At 43.7% G+C, this 24887-nt stretch overlaps 1 protein-coding gene across 2 annotated transcripts in view; it reads left to right on the top strand.

Annotated features, from left to right (window-relative positions):
- RCAN2 (regulator of calcineurin 2) overlaps window positions 1-24887 on the top strand; it is a 220640-nt gene that overhangs the window by 127518 nt on the left and 68235 nt on the right. Inside the window, exon 1 of one of the 2 annotated variants that reach the window (XM_084752275.1) lies at window positions 7225-7528. The exons of the other annotated variant lie outside the window; for it this stretch is intronic. Coding sequence (XP_084608401.1) covers window positions 7442-7528 — 87 coding nt within the window. The 5' untranslated portion in view covers window positions 7225-7441. Of the gene's footprint in view, window positions 1-7224; window positions 7529-24887 lie in introns of those variants that run through there. 2 annotated transcript variants of the gene reach the window in all.

The following is a 24887-nucleotide window of genomic DNA, read 5'->3' as shown; positions in this document are numbered from 1 at the left end:
TTAGATATTTTATTTCCATATAGGGTAAAAACTTTTAACATTCATTATTGTTAACCTTCCTTGAATAATTGTGGTTAAAATGAATATAATAAGAATATAGTAAGAAACCTTTTTTTTTTAATTTATCCATTAGTTTGCTCCTTCTGGTGCTCTGTATATAATCCGTTTAACCCCAGTTTCCACAATTAGTCTGTTTTTTTTCTTCTTCCTACAAATTCTACAAATTTTTTTGCTCCAACATTACCAATAGTTTATCTGTGCCAAGTTAAATGGCTTCTGCTTTATCTTCCTGTTGGAAAAGTTTTTATCCTTTCTTTACGTTGCTTAGTAACTTTATCAAGATATAACTTCTGTGCCTTGTCTATTAATCTTAAAATATATACTTTAGCCATCACTAATAACTCTGTGAAGTTATACAGCTACCTCCAAAACACTAATTCCAGCACCTCCACCAACATTCCCTTTTGCTTTTTTTGGCAGAAATTTATTTTAGATACATAGTTCAAGGCAACCATTAGGGTCATTTCGTATGCATAGAAATAGACACTAATTTTGTTTATTAAAGTGCTTCCTTCGTATTTGAAAGTCTTTTCTTTCGCTGTAAGTAGAATTGCAAGCTGATAATTTAACCTCTTTCCCCCTTTTTGGCTTTAACTATGTTGCTCCATCATGTTTTGGCTGCTGTTGTTTCTGGTTCTGCTTTTCGTTCTTATAATTGTTCTATATGTAATGCCCTCTCCTCCTGCTGCGCCTACTAGCCTCACGGCGATTTAGGATCTTTGAGAGTCCGTGATACATCTGGAAATGGTTTTCTGGGGGGTTAGCGGCTTCAGTTAGTCTGAAGAACAGCACGGCCATCATCTTGTCTTCTGTTGCTCCTGAACGGTTCTTTTTTTTTTTTTTTTTTTTTTTTTTTACTTTTAGAATCTCAATTATACAAATTGGCTTTCTTCGTGTTGTCTACACATCGTTTTGTTCTGCTTTATATCTGGCCTACATAAAGCATTGTTTTGAAATGAATGAAGAAATGGGAATAGCTTTTAATATATCAGGTATTTTTGTTCTTAAGATGACCCTGGAGTGGTCAAACAGAAAATAGTTTGACGTCTTTATCTCCCATTCTGGGTAGAGTCTCCTTAAAACATAGTACAGTTCTAAGCCTGACAAAATCCTGCAGCATAATTACAAGAAATTTTAATTATTTCTGATTTGCTTCTTACATATCCTGATATTTATTTATTGACAACTTTACCAATTATTTTCTATATTTAGTCTAAGCCAGGTTTTAAAAAAACAAACAAAATCTTTATTGCCCCCTCTTTGCTTTTCTGCATTTCTCAGGCTCCCTTTCATTTTTAGCCCCTGTTTTGATATGGGCTTCTTCTCATTCTACTCCATGGCCCTCCCCACTTCTTTGATTTCAGATGTTTCACAGTTGGAGATGAAGTGCCCCCATTAAAGACAAAGTTCTCTTCTCCTGCTTTTCCTCTGTTTCAGCTAGGCAGGCTGGTCCGTAAGCCCCCAAGATACCTGTTTCCACCTTTCCGGCCCCTTAGTTCATATTTTTGAGGTGTGGAAATAATAATATATATTACATTAAAAATACATATACCGCAACACAAATATAAATTTAAAGAGAAAAGAAATCTCCAGGGATAAGAAATGAAACAAAACAAATAAACCAAACTTGGCATCTTCTTGGTAGGAGACAAGGATGATTCCATCTGATGATAAAACATAATAATTCGTATATCTGTTATGGCATACATCCTAAAGAGAGAAAGAACTAGAAAAAAAAACTTAAATTCTTCCTGGTAACACTTATCCTATCACTCTGAGGCTGCTGGCTAGGCGCCCCAGCATGAGATGCAGCTGGCGAGTAAGTATATTGTTAGTTAGACCATGATTCTTGATGTAGAAGGAAGGAAACATAGAGACATGACAAGTAAGTTACAGCGTGAGTGTCCTATATTGAATTTGGCACTATAAGTCTAAGCTCATATGTCATCTTCAAAATATATTTAGGTATTTCCTAGCTCTGCCTAGTGGAAAGACTTGTAGAGACTACCAAGAGCAATGCAAAGAGCATCTTGAAGTGTGTTGATTGTGATTGTGATCTTAAAATATTTTGAAGTGCTTCATAAATGGGACCAGGACTCCTTGGAGAAATGCCTGCCTCTCTTATCTGGGACAGGAAATGAACAAGATGAGACTGGAACATCTTGTCATAGCAGAAGGCGAGTTACTCCCTCAAAGATTGCTGGCATCTGTCAGAAGGACTCTGGAGCCAACCTCATTACACTCCCAATGGCCTAAGTCAGGCTGTGTACACATCAGTAAGATCAAACGACAATGGACTGGAAGCCATTGCAAATGTCTAATCCGTGAGCTTATATATAATTAAAAACTGTTCATGGCCTTTGGAGTATAGTAGGAGAGCAGAGCAGGGAGTATGTGAAAAGGAATACAGACAGGAGTACATGAGCAGGTCTAATGGAGACTGAAGGCTGCTGCCATTACAAAGAGATCGAGCCAGCAGCGTGCACCTGCTGGTTGCAGCATAAAGCAAGGTTTATGAAGGGGCCACCCCAAGCCTGAGTTTCTGCAGCTCAGGGTCTCCTACACAGAACCCATAGGGAGTGGCAGTGTGTATAGCTCACCAAGAGAATCTTGATGGAGGGAATTCTGAATTACACATCACAGCTCCACCATCAACGCAGCACGCTGCAAGGAAGAAGGGGGAAGAGGAGAAATGAGAGGAAACTGTAGACAGTGTGGATAAGAGAGACACAGTAATTTGGATCGTGGTTTAAATAAGCAAAGAGTTACAGAGGGGAGAAAAGAAAGGAAACAGCAGCAGGAGGGGGACATGAGGAAAAGGTGGGTGAGGAGGAAGTGGAGGAAGACAGGAAGAAGAGGAGAATACAGGAAATGGAAAGATGAGAAGGAAGAGAGGGAAGAGGGGAGGAGGGGAGGAGGGGAGAAGAGGAGAGAGGAGAGCACTGTACAACTAGAGAATTGACTTTTGTTACTAAGGACTACTGTTGGGGACTCTGGGGACATCTTTTCTTTTAGAGTGGATAATGACAGACACTGTTCTGGCAAAAGAGAACTCTGTAGAGATGTGGTATATGGAAATATTTATGGCCGAAATGTCATCTATTTTGGGACCATTGGAATGTGGAAGTGGGTGGGGCCAAAAGCTGAGCTCTTAGATCAAAACTGACTTAAGAATCACCTTTGGGAAAGATGAAAGTACAGAGAGGTGTCTGCGTCAGTGTTGCTGAGACCCAAGATTGTGCCTTGCACCAAGTCCTCAAGTGATGCTAATACTGTTGGTCCAGGGATTCCACTCAGAGAAGTAGATGCAAGACCTAACAGAGTTAATTATTTATTCTTGCACCTGGGCAGCGAGAACATGGAGCCTTGCCATTGTGTTCCTTAGGCTTCCAGATAGATTTGCAACTCTCTCTATTAACAAGAAACTTTAGGAGTCTAAGATGAGACAAAAGGGGAGCTCACCTATTTATAATCCAGTGTTAATGGGAACTTCTGTGCTCATTAACAAAACAGATGTGGCAGCTGCTTCCAAGGCCACCTCTGGATTGAGGGTGCACAGCTCTTCTTGCCTCGTGGCGGTGAGCATGTCAGCTCGGCTGCCTCTCCATTAACTGAACCTCCTGGACAGAGGCTACAGAAAAGTGTGCTTTCTAAGACGCTGGTGTCATGCTGTGTCCTGTTTCTCCCTATGGATATTGGAAGAGAGTGGCTTAGGTGAATCCCAGAAGGTTCTGGCAGCTCCCGCTGGAAAGAACCCTTCTGAAAAGAACTGTGTCCTGACTTGGCTGTCAGAGATCAGAAGAAGTCCAAGTCTGCATGTACATGTGCCCATCCCTCTGCAAGGCTCTCCCTGGGGTCCCTGGTTGAGGAGGCGCCTCTACTACACAGGGTTCTTTGGCTCACCTCTTAGCATTCATACAGGGCTCTCCTGCTCACCTCTTAGCATTCACACATGTGTCTAGCTACACATATTTCATATTTAGATATTTGTTAGGGTGTCTCTCAAAGGTCAGACATTCAGATAGACCCCAGAAATCATATACCCCAGAAATTAGAAACCCTACAAATCATAATAGTTATAGAGAACTTTTAGACCTTTGCCTGCATGCTGCTACCACCCTGAGATATGTTAGTTTTATTTTTAAATTGTGTGTGAGTGTGTGTGTGTGTGTGTGTGTGTGTGTGTGTGTGTGTGTGTGTGTGTGTTATGGGCTGGCATACTTATCCATGTGTGGATACCTAGATGCCAGAGGTTGGTATTGATGTCTTCTTATATCACCCGCCCCCATGCTTTTCGGGGCAGAGTCTCTCATTGAACCAGGAGCTGGCCATTTTCATTAGATTGGCATATGCAGTCCTCTGGGACCCAACTATGTTATAACCCTCCCGGCATCTGGGTTACAAGTGGTGCACACTACAGCACCCAAATTTTAGTTAGGGCTGACCTCAGCTCTTCATACTTGTGCTGCAAACTCTTTACCCACTGAGCCATCTCCTAAACAGCAATATTAAAGGCGAACTCTAAGGTATGCCATGGGATATGAGAAAAGTACACCTTTATACAGCCTGTTAAGCGGATGCCAACAGTACTCAAACCCTTCTTGTTTTGGATATACTTTTTACTTTATAGTTGTATTTATGTCTCTGAAGAACCCTTTGCCCTTCTTAGAAATGTTGCCTAGCACTTTCATCTTTTCAATTGCTGTGAAGAGACACCATGACCAAGGCAACTCTTTGGAAAGAAGGCATTTAATTGAGGACGTTCTCTCAGTTTTAAAGGTTTAGTCCATTATTGTGTGTGTGTGTGAGAAATCTCCATGGTGGTACGCAGGGTATTGGAGCAGTAGATGAGAGCTACATTCGGATCTTCAGGTTTAGAGAGAGGAGAGAGAAAAAGAGAGATAGAAAAGAAGAGGAGAGAGAGGAGGAGGAGGAGAAGAAGAGGAAGAGGAGAGGAAGAAGATGAAGAAAAAGAAGAAGAAGATGATGAAGAAGAAGAAGAGGAGGAGGAGGAGGAAGAAGAAGAAGAAGATGACTAGCTTGGATTTTTGAAACCTCAAAGCCCACCTCAGTGACATACTTCCTTTAACAATGCCACACCCACTCCAGCAAGGCCACCTCTTCCAATCATTTTAAACAGTTCCACTCCCTGGTCACTAGACATTCAAATATATAAGCATATGGAGACCATTCGTATTCAAACCACCACACATTCCAGAGCTACCAGGTAACTGCCAAGGGTCCCTCAAAGTTTTGCAGCATCAGGCTCTGCTGGAATCCTCCCATTTATTTCAAATTTAACTCTCCATGAGACTTAGCTAAAATGTGTTACTCTTTCCTTGGCCCGTGTATTTTCCAGTGAGCTGTCTCTTAGCTGGGGAGCTCACCTCACTTCCTAGTCTGCCAAAGCCTTGTCACTATGCTGAGGTCAGAGCAGAGGCCTGATCTTAGCTCTTGGTGCCCATCTTTCATTCTAACCTAGCACCTGACTCACATTCAACATCCATGTCTCTTCCTCCAACGCCTTCAACAACTCTTGGACCACTTTGCCATCATCACCACTGCTTGGTATCAGCCTCTCTCTCTCTGTCATATTTTAAGCCCCATATGATGATGAAACTTGGCTTTTTTTTTCAATCTTTCAGAACATCTGGTACAGAATATTTTACCGTCATCCTCAGAAAGTGTTATTTGAGTTCTATGAATATATTATTCCATATTTCCCACAGTGACTAAACAACATGTAACTACACACACACACACACACACACACACACACACACACACACACACACACACACACCCTTAGTCTCAATGTCTACTTGCAGAAGAATTACCTTTAATGTGGAAAATGTCTAATCAAAAGGAATGCTGACATTCAAAAGTAACCCAATGTAGACCAAGCACAAGATGACAACCCTCAGCCTAAAATGCCGTCCCACTTTCCTCATCTGTGGGTAAAATTAGAATTTTTAAATCCAATAATGCACTAGAAAGGCACCAATCTTTCTAAGCCATGATACCCTGCTGACCACTGGAAAGGCCTTGATACCTAGCATGAATTCTGTCGGGTGTTGGTGTGTTCTTCTGAGCCGTATATGATTAATGACGCCATTTAAACCAGTCTCTTAGTTTTTCTTTGCTCACTCCTGCTATGAAAAACAAACAAACAAACAAACAAAAAACCAAAAGGGTATTCCCACTTGATTTATTTAGTCATTACACATGTAACATCCTCTGTGCCAGGCACTCTGCATGGCTCAAAGATAGCCACAGCCCTGCCCTTCAGGGATTCACAATCAGGACAAAGAGAAAGCAAGGATAAATGTCCCTTCAGAGTCTCAAGCAAAGCAGAGCCTGGAGGCTGTGACAATGACCCACATGAGTGAATTTACCCATTAGACCCTGCCATCTGTCCCTGGGTGTGACAACCATTGCAACTCCTTTCCACTGAGTGCCTTTGGTCTAAATGACCTTGGAGACAGCCGGATGCTGAGCTTAGAAGGGTGCCTTTGAGTCCCTGGTCCGCACTTAATGTTCTCCAAATAGAATTTGCACAAACCTCTAATTTCCCCCCTCTTACCCGGCAGCCTAACTCAATAACTGACAACCAGACTTTTACTCCTTCCACTAACGGATTTCTATTCAGCCCATGTTTTGCCTGCATTTGAGCACCTGGAACATGTGTGCCTGCTCTGAGTGGCACCGAGCAATGAGCAGAGCCCAGGCAACCTGCAAAATGTCCCCAACTTCCTGCTTATTGTCCCAGGCAGAAAACTGTCAAACCTTAACCTAGCACGGCTCCTCTATCCAACCACTCTCACCCTCTCTTCCCAAAGTGGAACCTCTGCTGTCAGATTCACTCCCCCCAGACCCCCCCCCTCCGCCCGCCCAGCTGCTTTTTGCAGACATAAGCTGAAACAACAGCCATGGCTCAGTTCCTCACGAACACTGCCTGAATTGATTTAGTCTGAGTTCAGATTTAGCACGTAATCATGTTCCATTTGCTTTACTGCACTGCCTCGAGATAAAAGGCGTGTGTGTGTGTGTGTGTGTGTGTGTGTGTGTGTGTGTGTGTGTGTGTGTGTTGGAGGGGGGGGCAGAGCCTCTTCAGCTTCAGCTTGTGTCGGTCGGTCTCTGTGATGATGTCATTGGCATGAGAAAGCCAGGCCCTTCTTTACTCTGCTCTGCTGCCTCAGAGGCTGCTTGCAGCAGCGGGAGCAGGCTCCAGGTGCCTGAGCCTTCAAACAGGACCGCACCCCACCCCCTAGGAGCAGGGCAGCACCAGGAAGGTAGCCTCAGCAGCATCCATCCAGAGGCATCTCTTCCACTCTCAACTCCGAGGCTGCCTAACTCTTCACTGAGAATTCAGAAGGGGGGAATGCCAGCCCCTAGCATGGACTGTGATGTTTCCACGCTGGTTGCCTGTGTGGCGGATGTCGAGGTCTTTACCAATCAGGAGGTTAAGGTATGCAGCTACAGTTTTCCTTTTCATTGTTGTTGCCGGGGCTACTTAGCAGAGCTTTGCTGGTGTGGGGGAAATGTGACTTGGGTTAATCATTTGCAGTTTTATTGTTTGTACCATGAACACTAGTGAAAGTGCACGGTGATGCTAGCTAGAATAAGTTAGAAAAGACCAGCATGTGAAATTTGACTGTGATTGGATATTGGTAAGGGATCTGTGGTCCCCTCTTCCCCAGGAGGTTTGCTTTCTTATTCTCTTTACAGTGTCTCCATCAATATGGGAAATTTGTAGGTCCTGGATATTGAGAGGGGTTTAAAATTATTGATTAACGGAGGAAAGTGCATGCAATCACCAGGAGGTTGAGGATGTCTTGACAATGGGACAATAGCTATTCATGACATGTCCCTAAAATACCCTGTGATGTGGTCCTCAGACTGAACAAAAGCCATTCCACTGCAGTGTCGGTATCCAGTGCATAGAAATCTGAAGTCAGAGAGCAGCGTTTAAAGTTGTGTTTGTCAGGTGCAAAAGCGGCGAGTGGTTTTCCTCACACGGCTGTCCATGAAGAAAGTTCAGGCAGAAATCCGTCTTTCCATCCTAAGGCTTAGAGTCGGGCGCACACTAGCCCTTTGCTGTTCAGCACTTGTGTCTGCTGTGGGCAACTGTTCTCTCAAAGCAAGGACTCTCTTGGGGATTTTCCTTTTCTGTTTGGTCTCCTCTTATGAAAAAGATTCTGTGCTTCTGAAATGAGAATCTTTCCTTCCCACATTCTACAAAAGAGCTAGTCAAGCTTCTTATTTATAAACAGAGAGGGACGGGGGAGGGGGAGGGAGGGAGGGGGACAGAGAGACAGAGACAGAGAAACAGGGAGAGAGAGACAGAGAGAAACAGAGAGAGACAGACAGAGAGACGGACAGAGAGACATTAGAGACAGAGAAAGAGAAACAGACACAGAGAGAGAGAGAGGGGGGGAGGGAGAGATACAAAGACAGAGAGAGACAGAGAGACAGAGAGACTTAGGAGGGAGAACAGTAGCTTGTGTTGAAGCAGAAAGAAGAAACGGGAGATGATGCTACACAGTTACGGGCCATCTGTGTTCTAACCCTTACTTACTGAAGCCTTGAACTTTTTAGTGCCCTGAGCACAGGTGACACACTGGAGCCTCACAGGTGGAGACTAATGTGTCTCCAGCCCACCACCTATGATTGCATCACTCGGAGGCTACAGTTCCGCACTCTCTTTTGGAATGAGTTCAATCTTCTGGCTTCCGATCTGAAATGTGCATCTCTCTCTTTACCAATCTATTGCCTGTCATCCAAAGGGTGAGGAATTTAAACAGAAGGGTCTGGGGTTGCCTGTCCTTATCTCCGAAATGGAAATGTGTGTGAGAGTTGCAGTTCCTCCAGTTTTATCTGGCACGAACACTCCAAGAGGACAGAGGTTAGAAAAACCCATCTAGGCTAAGGTTACAGCTAGCTTAAAAATCTCCTGTGAGTCACTGGCTAGAAACCGCCCCCCCCCCCAGCATAGCTGGACTATCATGAAGAGTAAAACTCCACAGCTGCTCTGTCCTCACCAGGTTTGGGGAGTTGTTTTGTTTTGCTTTTGTTTTTTGTCTATATCCTGTCCCAGAAATCTCACAAGCTGCTCAGAACACTTTGAAGCCGAAAACGCAATAGTAAGGAAAGTATTTTTGAGACTGTAGTGAACCACATTATATATATGAGGGATTTCAAAGACACACACACACACACCCCACATGTTTCTATGATAAGTAAATAAAATAACCTCTCACTCAGTGTTTCCTAGAGACAGATATTGTTAAAGGACACAGAGTTGTTAAGGGCTGACTGATGTAGAGGGGTTTGGATGGCTTTGTGGAGGGACGGGCAGGTTTGTCCCACCCTGAGTTTGAGTGACGCAATCTGTTCACTGCAGTGTGTTGTCTATGACGTCAGAGGAGGAAGGGAGATGGGCGAGCATGAAGAAGCCGAAGCTTGTTGCGGAGACATAGAGTTTGGGGAGATGGATTACCTGTTCTTTGGACCAACATGTCTGAGCCACATGGTTTTGTTTATTGTGGAGAAGCTCCTAGTTTTTACATCTCAGTTTTCTCATCTGTAATGTGGGGACAGTGATTCTGCCCCCCCCCCATACTGGCTTATTCAGAGAAATAAAGAAATGTGCAAATGTGGAAAAACTTGAACACAGTACTCAACTTGTATTCAGTTGTCAATAACTGTCCACTATCTCTGTCATCGTGGCCAGCGTTTTTAACGTTCTCTCAAGGACAGGGAAGTCTAATAAACTAACCAAAGAAATCCCACTCCAGCGCAGGGTACAAGGATAATCCAGAAAATAGAAAGTGTTTTCTCTTCCAATCCCAGTGAGACACACACACACACACACACACACACACACACACACACACACCACCAACACCAACACCATCAAGAAAACATGGGTTGCCCTTTCAGACATGTGATCATTTATTTGGTTACAGTGACATCCTTATCAAACCAAGATCTGTATTTTGTTTACTAAAAACAAAGGGAAATAAAATAACAATGAGACTTATAGAAATCTATGAGATAATGATCTATGGCTTATTAGATATTGTCTGAGGAGATTAAAATATAAAATTCCAGGTGCCAAAATGCGCCTGATTTTAATATTCATACTTAGGTGCCAATAACAGACTGTAGGAAAGTCTGGAGTTCCACTCTTCAAAGCCTCTAATACTTGATGCCAATGGGACTGCTTTTATAGTGCACCAGTTCCCCGCAACCACGGTGGATTGGGTGCTGCCCATATGGCAACCTCCTGTAACTCCAACTCCAAAGAATCCCACCTCCTTCAGGCTCAGCAGTTCAGAGAAATAACCCCACCGCCACTACACACAAACACACACACACACAATTAAAAAAAATAAACAGAGGCAGGAGAGATGATCCAGTTCTATTCTAGTCTGAGTACCCACAGACTAGCTCGCAAATGTCTCTAAGTCTAGTTTCAGGGCATCCAGCATGCTCTTTTGTCCTTCATGGGCACCCAACACATGTGTAGTGGACAGATATACATGCAGGAGAAACACTTATGCACATAAAATAATAAAATGCTTTTTAAAAAAATAAAATCAATCTTATAAACGTATTTGATGTTAATGATAATGGAGTGTGCATGCAGATTGCTTGACCTTAGACTCTTTCATGGCTTCATGGGCCTCCCTTTCTCTGTGGCATCCCTATAGGAAAACTGCCCCATTAAGGAGATAGCCAATGGGCATTCTTTACAAGTATGATGGTTTATGTGAGAAAAATGTAGCCTGTGTACGTGCTCTTCCTCCTGATGCCGTGGGAAGCCACTCCAACCTGGGTTTTAGCTGGGTGCAAAGGAGACAGTTGAGATCTCACTCCTCTAAGGCTTTTCAAAGCTGATGCAGTGACAATACAGGAGAAAATTGGGCCTGTCATGGTCAGCCATATTTGTTCTTTAAAAAATGCCATCATTAATGAGTGGGCTTTTGAACTTAGCTATTTATTTAGAAGCACAAGAGCCTAAATAATGATCTAGAAGTTTGAAGTCATCACTAGATGGTATAATAAATTGGCATGTATGTGTGTGTGTATGGGTGGAGCATGGTGCTTTTTTGTTTTATTTTGTTTTTTAGTACTCTTCTCATATTTCTGAAAACAGCCATCCCTCTTCACCAGGAGCCAAAACTCTAAAAAAATAAAATAAAAATGAAAAGGGTAATAATTAAAGTTGCTATCCACTGTCTTCTGGTTCTTGAGCAGGATTGGGCATTGCTATCCCTGAAGGCTATTCAAAATTATTGATGCTACCCAGGCCCTGTGCCCAGAACTTTTAACATATTTGGTATGAATGGAGCCTGAGTACAGACCATCATATTAATCCAATATCTTGTCACCTCTATTCATAAACCGGTACATCAAGGTCAGCCAGCAAAGTTGCCTCTGCTTGGCTGCTTTGATCTATATCCCCCAAGCTAAGACTTAATCTACGCAATTTTGATCCTCAAGAAGTCAGAAATGCCGTGCTTGCCCAAAACCATGTGATCAGTTCACCACATCTACAGTTCACCTGCCTCTTTTGGACAGACAACAAACACTTCTTTAGAAACACTGCTAGAAGTTGTGGGTTGACAGTGTTTGCCAAGCTTTGGTGGCTCCACATAGGTCCTGCTCTCCCAGGTAGCTTCCAGACCTGGGACTTCCTCTTCTTGGCATTGGTGGCTTCCTTCATCAAAACAAAAGGCAAGAGGGGCCTCTGGTCCTTCTGCAAACGGCCACCCCTGCCTTTGTGGACATCTCACTGAAGTCAGTCCCAGAGTTCCCATTTACTAACCAGAGTGGACAAGAAAGAGTCATGGCAACTGTCATACAACACATAGACGTGTTAAAGAACTTTCAGGCCTAGAACATTTGTTCATTCATTTAAGAACTTGTGTGGGAAACGGTTATCTCCCAGACAATGGTCTTGACACTAAGGGGTGGGCAAGGCAGTCCCTGCCTTCAGAGAGTGCACATTCTCATGTGGAAGAAAGTAAATTAGTACCATGAGGAATGAAGGGCAGTGGGGGTTGGGGAGAGGGAGGTGCTGTTGAAGACACAGACAATGGAGACTTCTCTGGGGAGGTGACAGTGTTAACTGTCTTTAAAAGAAGTTGCTCAGAAAGCCATGTTAGACAAAATCATTCCAGGTGCAGGGAATGTGGGGTTAAAAAAAAAAAAAGAGGCCATTCCAGTTATTGTTTGTACCCAGCCCACATTTAACTTCTTGCCATAATGTGAATTTATGTACATGTCCGAGTGTATGTCTGTGCACTACATGTGTGTCAGAGCCCATGGAGGTCAGAGGAGGTATTGATCCCCTGGCACTGGAGTTATAAACAGTTCTGATCTAGCATTTTGGTGCTGGGAATTGAAGCTAGGCCTCCTAAAAGTGTAATGAGTTCTCTTAACCACTGAGCCATCTCTCCAGCCCCTACAATAATTCCTTATATATGATTAAAATCTAATAATCCAAAGACTTTTCCATTCTTGTTCTATTTTTGTTCTGTACTGACAAGTAATAATTGTGTATATTCATATGATTTTGCGATATATATTTATACTCTGTGCTGCTCAGTGCTGGTTCCCTGGCACATCCATCCTGTTAAGGAATAACTCTTTCTTCATAGGAAGTATTCAGAATTCGGTCTACTAGATATTTCAAGACATACAATCGTTTATATGCAAGGGAACACACATACCCTTCTTTTCTAACTGTAAAGTGGGGTGTGTTGGCCACCCTCCCTCCATGTTCCCCACCAGGCTTTGGGTAACTAATCCTTTTCCCACCTGAGCCTCCTTGAAATAACCTGGTTTTAGGTTCCATGAATGGAGAAGTTCATCCGTGTGACAGCCGTTCTCTGTGTAACTTACCCTATTTAACAGAAAGGCCTCTGAGCACATCTGTATTGTCACCAGCCGTCCCGTTTTGAGGTCACTCGTGACTCTTACTTTCTCTTCTCTGCTTTTGCGCATCTCCCAGCACCATCCCAAACCATGTGACCTTGGACACATCTCTCAGCCATCCTTAGTGCTCAGTAACGACACTGACATAGCAGAGAGTATTTTGTGCAGTCTGCTTCTTTCCCTACAAGACTACAGGTGACTGACTCATGGTCTGTGTCATGCTGTGGAGTGGGCTGTGGAAGAGACCGGCACTGTGAAGCCTCTTGGCTCAGTGCGATCTCTTCAGTGTTTGAACCAGTGGCAATTTCAACTGACTTGCATTGTCTGGTGAGAGGTGTGGAGTGGGAAAGAACGTGACTCAAATGAGCATGTGGGTGTGGGCTCTCAGGCGCTGCCTTGAGGAGGGGCCGGTGGGTGTTTGTTAGAGCAGGTGGGGCTTCGTGACCACCTCTGAGGCTTTTTGCAAGTGCTAGGTGAGAGTCTGGGTGTGACCATTACCTTATGGGTCTACCAACTAAGCAGCTCTTTGAGGCTCACCACCGAAACTTGTGCATCTAGATGGTAACTTCGCTCAGTTTGTACTGTACGCAGCTTAATGTTCAGATTCGGCAAACTCTCCAGTTATTCATGGTGACCCTTCTGTAGCCAGAGTGTGTAACTAGGCAATGCTGGTGTTATCAAATGGTGTTTTGTTACACATATCTAGGCCACCTTAAGTTTATGAGAAGTAGAATTGTGGTGTGTGTGTGTGTGTGTGTGTGTGTGTGTGTGTGTAGGGTATCACACATATAACAGATTCTGAAACACTAGCAAAACAGGATTTTGCTATGGACTGTGAATAACGTGCTCCAGAATTGATTCTACTTTGGAAATAATTTAATTAATTAGTTAGTTAATTAACTATTTGATTTTATTAGGAAATAATTTAAATTTTATTAATAAACTCACATGGAAAGCTTTTCTTTTGCCCCAAAACAAAGTGGCAAATAGGGGGAAGAGAGTTTTGTGCAAATGTGAAGGTGATCAGGTGGATTTGTCAGCCACCTGTCACAGCAGAGACAGACAAACACACAGTTATAACTAATGACATTGGTAGGCTGGAAAGTCAACTACAGACTTGCTCACCTGTTTCAAGATCTTTTTCACTGTGGGAAATTAAGACACTGACTGTAGTTGATACATATAACCCTAGTGTCAGGTTTACCAACAAAACAAAACACAGTGTCTTCACTAAAAGGCTTCTCTTAGAAAAGCAGGTTTGAATGAAGAACTCAGAATGTCCTTGATGCCTCCTCAATGCTTCCATTTAAATACAGATGCTGGTAAGTCATCATGATCTGTTTGGTGTTTTCTGATGAGCCTTGGAATTGTTGTATCAGGAAGAAGATGACCTCAGAAGCATTTATTCTTACTTGATGTGCTTAAGTTTAAAGTTTAATATACGTACTACATACTGCTATTCTGTACCAAATAGCCCAGCTTTCCAAGGGTTTATGACAACTGAAGGCATGACATCTGTTTGAGATTTGTTTTTAAAAAATAATAGGTTATTGTCATACATTATAGTATTGTGTAATAAAGTATAACATATTATATTATTACACTTTTAATATAATATGCTATATTATATAATATAATAAAATTTTGTCTTTTGGGGTCTGTTTGAAATCTTGTCACAAATTCTTTCTCTTTTATTTTTATTTATTTTTCTCTTATTCGATACATTCCGATCATAGCCTCCCGTTCTTCCTCTCCTACTAGTTCCTCACCTCCCTTATTCCCCACATCCACTGCTCATCCATTTTTCCTTCAGAAAAAAAAAACTGGCCTCCCAGTGACATCAGCTGAACACAGCATAACAAGATACAACAAAACTAGACACATATCCTCATGTCAAGGCTGAATGAGGCCACCCAGTAGGAGGGAAAGGGTCCCAAGAGCAGGAAAATTAATCAAAGACACTGTATTGTGGGAGGAAGTTTGCCGAGGTTTGCTGTGAGCCTCATGCACAGGGTCCATGCTATTCTGCCCATGTGTTTTCCCATCAACTCAGTGATGGGCAACCATGAAGACTGTAGAGCAGAGGTGATGGAGGCAGCAGCAATGCGGTTTCACTTTGAGGTCAGCGCTTTCCAGATTATTTAGAATTCAGCTTTTCCCTAGGAAACTCACCCAGCAAAGCAAACCTCAAGCCCTCAAGGGAGAAGACTCAGACTGGGATTTTGTTCATGACAGATATAAGATCCCTTGGTGTATTATTATAGCTTCATCAATAGTGCGTCTAATAGAATTGACTTCTTCTTCTGTGACTTCGCTGTGCCTTTCTGTACTGACTAAGAACATCATCTCGAGCCATCTTTTTCTAGAACAGGACACCTAAGCAATGAGCAAAGTTAAGAATAGCAGCAATATATTGATCAATTACCATTTGTCAGGACTTTACAAAATACTTTTTCCATTCATTCACTCATTCATCAAATGTATATTGAGGTTTTTCCAGGATCATGAACTCAGGCTGTCTCTGCATAAAGAGATGAGCAGACCTGTTGGCCACTACACAATCCTGGCCTTTATGCTCCTCAGTGTTTCTCCCCCTTCCCCCAGAGGAGAGTGCCATTTTAACCTCTGAAGAAGACCCCTTTACTGGAAAAGCTTGTGAACAAGTTCTAGAATTAGACATCCTGGTGAGACTTCTCTAGTTGACTATTTATGGGTGGTATAATTGTCGACAAAGAACCTTACTTCTCTTACGACTCAGTTTCCTCAACCGAAACTGGATCACAATAATTCTGCCTACATCGGAGGTTTGTAGAAAGGATTAAATCCATCAGAGATGTGAAGAGGCACCATGAGAGCTGGCAGAGGGAACAGGTAAAGGCAATGGCTGAGAATGTGTGGGGCGATCCCGGCGGGGGTGTGCAGCTACTGTTACACTCTAGAAGACCAGTTCTCCCCTATCTGAAAAGGTCGTCCTCTTTGACCATGCACATAACTTCAAGAGGGATGTACATGGATTGGTGAAGAAAGGAAAGCGACACCCACCTAGCCAGCCAGACCCACCATGCTGGTGATCGATAGGGTACCACCCCACTGCCGTAACTGGACTTCTATTGAGTTTTCTTTTCAAGGTTTGTATCTTATTTCATATGAGATATATTATATCTTCTTTTCAAGGCTATCTTACATGTTCCCCCATCAAACTTCTTTGCTGCGGTTGTGAACTGATCTTGGTGCTCCAGTTCAGCAGTGTCCTCGCCTCGGGGACACTGAGATCACACAGCCTTACAAGGGGAGCCACTGTCCCTGCATTCAAATAGAAGCACAGTCAAGGGCACGTGACAAGGATGCTGAAATTTCTTTTGTGCTCTCTTCTCTTGGTTATAATTTGTCCTGATCCTGCTAAGCCTCCATGGGTGAGGCCCCCACTAGTGTATGAGATAGCAGGAATTGGAGGGGGGGTCTTGATAAACAGGAGGTGTCCTCACTCCTCAGACACAAACAGTACAGTCTAAGGAAACTTCTGATACTTCTTGAAGGGGAAGTAGCCAGATGGAGCTAAAAATTAACCATGCATAAAACCCTTGCCCCAGCCAAGATGGAAGCCAGAGTTTCAGTGGCTTCCCATCAGACCTCAGGAGAAAGACCCAAAGAATTGTTAGGGCTCTCCAGGCCTGGAAGACCTTATGCCAGCTGTCCTGCCGGTCTCACCTCCCCTTTATCTTTGTTCTTCTTCACGGTCTCTAAGCATACTCTTCCCTGCCACTGCATCCTACTGAGCTAGCTTGCCCCACATCCACATGGCTTGCTCCTCACTGTCTGCAGTGCCATTGATTCTGTTTTGGGTGGCTAGGACACAGTCGGCCTAGCCTGGAACTCAACATATAACTGAGTCTGACTTTGGAACTTCTAACCCTCCAGCCTCTACCTCCCAAACCCTGGGCTCACTGGCATGTGCTACCATGCCAGTGCTCAAATTATATGGCACTTGGGATGGAACCCCAGGCTTCCTGCAGACCAGCAAGCACTATACCAACAACGACACAGCCCCAGCCTGTAGAGCCATCAGTTTCTGATTGCCACATCTAAAGTAGCATGCTAACCCACTGGATACTCTCCACTCTTCTGTCAGCCTTACAGACACAGGGTGGTATTTTGTGTTTATGAATTATTCATCGCTCAACTTCATCCCTAGAATGCAGGTGTCAGAAGGGCTCTTCTCCTCATCCACTGCTGTGTCTGCCCTATGAGTATGTAGGTCACAGTGCAAGACGCTGTCTGTTAGTAGAAGTACAGTAGGCTGCCGCCCTCAGCACCTGACTGTACTTACACCACGTCTTGGCAAGGGCTGGGCAGACACTCCAAACCTAAGCCTCTTCAATAAGAGAGAACCTTACATCAAAATAACAGAGGTCTTAAGGCAAGATGCCCATTAAGGAAAGGAGAGGCTGAGTTCAGAGCCCATTTACTCAAAAATATCTTTAAACACCTCCTTCCGAGCAGGAATGTTAAAAGGGAATTGCAGACTGATCTCATCACAGTAATGCTACACTGTAATTACAATACTTTCAATATTGACCTTCAGATCTCATTTCTACTTTAAAACTGTGGAGATAGCTGGAAATTAGATTAATTACCCACGCTGAGTCCCATTTCTTTTTTGCTTCATAGGCATCTTGCGCTAAAAATTCTGCTATATACCACTCTTCTCGAATGCTTACCAAATTCGATTATAAAAACAGTTTTCAATTCTGGAATATTTAAAAATAAAATTTGGACTAAAAGCCCTACTATCCAATATCCGAATGAATAAGCAGCAAGTCTGAATTATTGATGAGAAAGACAGTGGATGGCCTGTTTTATGTTCTCCCTTCGAAAGGACACATTCCATGTGTGTGGTCAGCAAAACCATGCACTAGATAACTAAGCAAATTATTTATTATCCGTTAGAATTGTGCAGCCTTGGACGGCTCGAACTCTCCTTCCTCGTGGCCACATTCTTACCGTGGCATCATTTCACGACATCACTCTCTCAATGAAGTTTATTACACAGAGCCTCCCGATTATATAACAAAGGAGAGAGTCAAGTTTGTTCATGTGTTAAGTGTGTATGTGCACATGTGTGTATGCCCCCGTGTGTGTGTGTGTGTGTGTGTGTGTGTGTGTGTGTGTGTGTGTGTGTAAGGCAGAGGACAACAATCCTGAGTGTTATCTTCAGAAACTGCGCATTTCCTTTAAGAAGGTCTCTCATTGCCCAGAAACTCATAAGTAAGGCCGGGGTGTCTGGTCTGCAGGACACAGACATCATCCTGCCCTCGCCTCCCCAGCACTGGGATGTCACTCATGTATGTTATGCCACCTTGTGTTTTCACCTTGGTTCTGGGGAACCCAACTCAGATCCTTGTGCCTTCAGGACAAATACGTCACTGACTAAGTGACTTCGCTTCAGGTGTGTCACACTTTGTACTGTGCTTTGCTGGAAAGGTATGGTGAAAGCTTTCTTGGCCTTTGGAGGGAAAGAGATATAGTTACTCCTATTTGTGAGTTTCCCCATGTGTAAGAAGAAAATGAGAGTTTGGATGAAGGGTTGTTGGGATGGGGATGAACCCACTGTGGAGGGCATCCTGGTTGGTACTTGGTGCGGCCTTAAGGAGCCATACACCTTCGCAATTATGCTGGCGCATGCGATGCAAAGCAGGAGGTGCTTACCCGTAGGTTTGGTGGGCTAGGAGGCATAGTTTCAACCTCCTAGGTTGGTAGAGGAATGAAATAGAAACTCAGAAATGAAGAAATGCCTTGGTTTGCTTTGGTTCCATTTTCTGAAAGACTGGAAGTGGTTCTCAGCTGGTATTCTGGGGTGAGAGGAGTAATTATGGAGTTACAGTTTTATAGGTTAAGGAAGTATCCAGCAGGTGAAGCAAAGATAGGAGGAAGGATGGTACCCCAAGAGGAGAATGCTCAAGAATTGCTAGGGAGGTGATTCTGGGAAGTAGATACCTGGACGTGAGGTCATACCAAAACTGGGCTCGCATTAGGAAGGAGTTTGGGATGCACCCTCAACTTCAATAGGACTGGGCTATAAGAACATTTTTTGGCAGATCAGAGATGTGTCACCTGGTCAGATGGAAAGTTCTTGATGTTTATATTGTAACCTGTGGCTAATGCTGCCAAGGGGGAAACAGACAAGAAATGGCCGCAGCAGCATTCTAGACAGTGAGAACCTGTGAGACTCAGGCCCTAAGTTCCAGGATTTGAAGCACAGTGATTACCTTCTAGTTATTCCTCTGCCTTTCTAATAAGGGGAGACACTAGAACAGGAAAGCAGTCGTCTGGAGGATAGGATTAGGTTCCCACTCAGTGGGGCTTGTGGAGGAGGAGCTCATGTTAACGTGACGTGTGTAAGATCTTTGTGGTTTTCTAGCATCAGGAATCTAAAACCAGGGCTCCAGACCCTGTTCCTTTGCACTTTGTGGACAAAACAGAGAGACTCAGAGTCACAGGCAGGTGTCATTGTTACAGCCATTCTGCTTCACGTTTCTAACAACTTTAAATGAGAAATCCAGTGATGTCTAGTTCTGAATCTAGAATATTCTAGATTATTCTGGAGGCAGAATGATACAGCTCTTTTTACTTGTTACTTTATTCATATGTAAAAAGACAATAAAATTTACATAAAGGGCTTTTGAAGCATATATACAACACACTCTTCTCCTCCTCCTCCTCTTCCTCTTCCTCCTCCTCCTGCTTGTTTTCTCAAGACAGAGTTTCTCTGTGAAGCCCTACCAGAACTCACTCAGTAGACCAGGCTGGCCTCGAACTCAGAAGATCCACCTGCCTCTACCTCCCAAGTGCTGGAGTAAAAGTTGTGCACCACCACCACCAGGGGGAAATCCAATTATTACTACCAACGTATTCTGATGGGATAACATTCTCAAAGTTGACCATATACAAAGGACAAGTTCAGTGCTGTGTTATTTCACTTAACCATCACATCATGCTCCAGTCTTTCTGCAACACAGTGATTCATATTCGGTGGTCCATGCTGGATAGATGCAGGATAGAGGTTGGTTGAGAGAGGCAGAATGGAAGAGATAGCAAGGAGATGAGGCACCTCCATGATCTGGAAGAAAAGACTTCAGACATTGCACATACTCTGTCATCCCACACTGAACTGCATAGAGTATGGCATTTGGATTCATCTGTGGGCAAGAGAGGCTGAGAACATCACTTTGTTCTAAGTGTCCCTATGCTCAGGTACAAAATTAGTGGTAATTGCTCTGCAACTAACAGATGTGTCCTTCAAATAAAAGATTTGACAGGTCAAGTCTTAGTTTATATCTGCTAAGTAGAAGAAGTTAAGGAGGCTTTACAGCACACCCATGGCTCAGGACTCAAGTCTGGCTACTGTTTCTGGGTCAGCTGGTGAGATCAGTGCTAGGTTGGCTTCTTCTCTAGTCAACTTCCAGACCCTGGTGTTTGCTGTCTGAGGTGGTTAAAATGGGCTGTCATGTTGACAGAATCTGGAACGGCCCATGAGACAGACTTCAGGTGGGGCATGGCTATAAGGGATGTTCTAGACTAGGTAAATTGAGAAGAGTAGACCCACAGTTATTGTGGGCAGCACCATTCCATAGTGTGGGGTCCTGTACTGAGGAGACGGCAGAAAGTGGGTTGAGCTCCAGCTTTCCTCTCTCTCTGCTTTCTGACTGCCGATGCAGTGTGGCCAGCTGCCTCAGACTCCTGCTACCATGGTTTCCCCTCTACAATGGACTGGGACCCAGAATTAAACTTTCCCTTCCTTAAGTTGCTTTCATCAGATAATTTGTAGAACCAAGGAGAAAAGTGACTAATACCTTGTTCTTCCTTGCCTAGGGGACATCACACACACACACACACACACACACACACACACACACACACACACACACACACACACTGCTTTATGTGGCTGCTGTCCAATTGGGTAGCTCCCTCAATTTTGTAGATGTTTTAGTAACAGATCATTGGACTTTGAGTACCATCTGGCTCCTTTGTAGCTATTGCACAAGACTTGATTTTGGTTTTTTTGGGGAGGGGTTGTTGTTGTTTGTGTGTGTGTGTGTGTGTGTGTGTGTGTGTGTGTGTGTGCGCGCGCGTGTTTGTTTGTTTTTCCAGATAAGGTTTCTCTGTGTAGCTTTGGCTGTCTTGGACTTGTTTTGTAGACCAGGCGGGCCTTGAGCTCACAGTGATCCACCTGCCTGTCTCCCAAGTGGTGGGATTAAAGGCGTGTGCCACCATGCCCGGCTAGGACTTGTATTATTCAGAATAATCCACTGATATTCTGTTGTAGGTACTAAAACATCATCAGCCTTTCCCACCCTTCATTGTTACAACAGCTGACCAGATGGATGGGCTGTGCTGTTGAGTGACAAACAGAAAGTAGAACACTGAGTAGGTACAGACTTTAGGCTTATGTTGAGCAAGTCTTAGGCATTCTGCCATCATGAAGGATGTAGGCTGACGGATAGTGGGCTACACAAAGGGAAGTAATTTAGACTCTGTACCCTTGGTCACACTAGTTAGCAGTTTGTCAGTGTTAGGAGGTTGTCTTTTTCTGACTTGCATTTATCTTCCTCACAAAGTATACAAAATGATATTGTTCTTTAGGATGTTGCAACTTGAATAAACATGCTCTTAAGGCACGCAGACATTCAACAAATGACTGTTATTTTTCTAGTCCCTTTATGTGGTGATGGAGACCCCTTAAATTTTGTAGAGTCTATTAACAATGTGTGGTCTTTATGAGGCTATCATGGCCTGCTGACATCATCTTCTAAACAATGGGCTCACCCCATGTTTCTACTATTGATCCGTTTTCACTTTACTTAGACTTCATGCAATCTTGGAGTCCCTTAAGGCTTCTTCTGTATCTGGCCTCTTTAGTTGAGCCCTGAGCTGAAGGCCTTCAGACTTAGAAAGGAGACAGTTAAGGGCCTGCTTCTCAATGTGGCCATCTCCACCCCAGATGGTAGCCTCCCTTTGGGTTCCTCTAGTGATAGTTCTCAATACCCATAATCCTTCATGTTTTTCTTCCTGAAGGTCTATAACTATAATCCACTTATCCCAGTTGTGCTTTGTAAGAAGATAGTAAGTATGTTTCATTTTTGACTAGAAAATCATTTTTGCTCTTTGATAACAATTATTTGGTCACCACTCTATTGCCAGATCTACTTGTGATGACCAACAGATGTGAGGGTTTTAAAAAACTATTTGTTTACAAGATATCAAATTCCTGCCTCCCATGATCCGGGTCTACCTCACTTATGTTTCAGGTTATCCTGCAGTTGTTTCTCCCTTTGCATCACTGCACTCCAAGCGATAGAAAGTCTATGCCGTCCTTGAGGAAAGGCAGGCTTTGTGATATGGCTGCCCACATCAGCCAGTCAGTAGAGAAACTGGATTGGAAATCCAGGATTCCTGGCTGCAAACCTCCACCCTCCCCCATCCTTGCCTTATGCTTGTTGTTGGGGACTCTTTCGTTTTTGTTTGTTTGTTTATTAGGCAGTTGCTTTGAGCTTTCATAGGATTAAAACAGTACAATTAACGTTATAATGACTATGATTCATGAAGGTCTCTTTTGCCATCCTGCTTGCTTTAAAGCGGCCCATAAAACCATAGCCTGACCACACCAGCTGCCAGCCTCTCAGAGAGGATGCTGAAAGATGATCGAAAAGCTAAAAAAAATAGCAACACCACCAAAAAATAAACCCCTAAACCCCATAAAAATACTTAGGCTCCATACATGGCCACTCATTTATTCCCTTGGGTCTCCTTATTTCCTTTCCTTACCTGTTTTCAACCAGAGCACTTATTTTTTTTTTCAAATACTTAATTCACTTAGCAATTCTGTCCATTATCTGTTTCTTTTCACCAGAATTCAAGCCTTATAGAAATAGAAATTTGTTTATGACTGAATCCCCAGTTCAGCATGGAATGGGAACACAGACTCTATGTACTGACTGGATAGTTAAATATCAATACCGAAGCAATTGTACCACCATGTGAACACAGGCATTTCTGTCCTTTATCCCCATCTTCACTATGACTCTCTGCCTCTTCTTCCCCTACACATTACTCCGGTGTCACGTGTGTCCAGGAGGCCACACCTGCCTAAGGGTAGTCCCTTAGCCAGGTGATTGACCAGGCCCAGCTGGAATGTTAGGTCTCCATCCAGACAAGAGATTCTAGTCTCTTGAAGAGTAGGAGTCTTCTTTTCATGGTTCCCTTGTTGTACTTTAATATAAAGAGGTTTTGTGAGAGGCAGCAATAAAGATTCTTTCTATTACGCACTCTCTGGTGGTAGAGGAGAAGTGATAAGCAAAGTAATAAAGTTCTGCGATATACAAGGAGTGACGTGTGTTAGGAAGAAAGTGATAAGGGACAGGAAAGGGAAGAGGCGGCTCAGGTAGAAATCTTCCTTACAGTGGTAGACAGGCTTACTGGGGAAATGGCGTGCCAGCAGAGACTGAAGCCTTCCAGAGACAGAGAGTTCCTACAGTGAGCTAGGCATCGCACAGAGGCTCAAGAATTTCAAAAATAGAGCTCTCTAGTGAGAAGACTGGCGCTTCGACCAGAGTACAGGAAGTGTGAGAGCAGCCGAGATAAAATGGGATACCAGTGGGCTATGTGAGCAGGGAGCTGACTTTCCAAATGCTATGTAAATGTCACCACCGCTATCCTCCTTGTCGTGTCTTTGTCCTCACTCTGCCCTTTTCCTGGTGCCTCACTTCCTTTCGAAGTGCCTCTGCTGCTGGTAGGATGATAACTCTTGGGGTGTAGGCATTTATTCAGGTGCACGGTAAAAGTTCGGCTCTTTGGGGCTATAGGAATGTTGAGGGTTTTATAGGGCAGCCATTGTCCTAGAATGCTCAGTCACGGCCATGGTCGTCATCATTGTGGACGTGGAGAAGGCTAGGAGGAAGGGATTTGGATGGAATCACCTGTTGTCAACACTCATCATTTGTCTTCTTGGATGAGAGCTGGCGACCCTAGAGGTCACACAGCTTTCTCAGATGTCACCTTCTGTTGACTCACTCCTTACTTCTCAACGTGTTCCCTTCTACAGAGGGATGGGAGGGGGAAGGGAACACAGCAGTTCTTCTCTGCTCTATACACACTCCACAGCATGACGCCTCTACTGCCTCTTGCAGTGCCTCTCAGTGGCTCCCTCCTGACCACCTCGGCAGTGTGGACAGAGCACTTATCCTCACCAGGAGCAAGGCTAGCACCCAGAGCAGAGACGGTAACCAAAGAGGACCAGCTGAGAACAGGACAGTGCCCCACTTGTGGGACAGCCGGCTTCTTGTTGATCAAATGGGTCTAGGTTTAGTGTCTTAGCCTAGGAATGTCCTTAAAGTCTGATGCTGGTCTTGGCCCCTCCTCATCAACTGTCTACAGAGAAATCCTTTTAGCCCTGAGTTAACAGAGAGCTTTATTGATTCTGAAATAAATGAATAAGGAAGTTGCCTCGTGTTAGGTGCTCATACTAAAAGGTGTGAGTTTTCCTTTGAAGCTATAACATGGTAGAAATTGACCCATATTGGAAATCTGATGAAGCTACATCAATTAAGCAAAAGCCCTATTCATTGTCATCTTAGCCCGGGCTCCCCAGAGAGCTTAAGCCAAACATCAAAGCTAAGTGCAATTTGCTTTAGGAATGACTTAGAACCAAAAAAACAGGGATGGGGGCTGGATAGCATGGAGCACAGGGGAGGAGCTTACAAGTACAAAGTCAGGTTTGGAGCAGATCTATTGGAATTGGGTGCTGAATTCCATGAGAATCTTAAGAACGTGTGTAGGGCACAATGCAGAACATCAGTCCGGGGAGAGAAAGGAGTAGCATTTAG

This window comes from Acomys minous, assembly GCF_964271855.1.
Source record: "Acomys minous genome assembly, chromosome: 13".
Classification (NCBI taxonomy): Eukaryota; Metazoa; Chordata; class Mammalia; order Rodentia; family Muridae; genus Acomys; species Acomys minous.
Note: the sequence above shows the minus strand (reverse complement) of the source record. Positions and strands in the feature narration are given on the sequence as shown.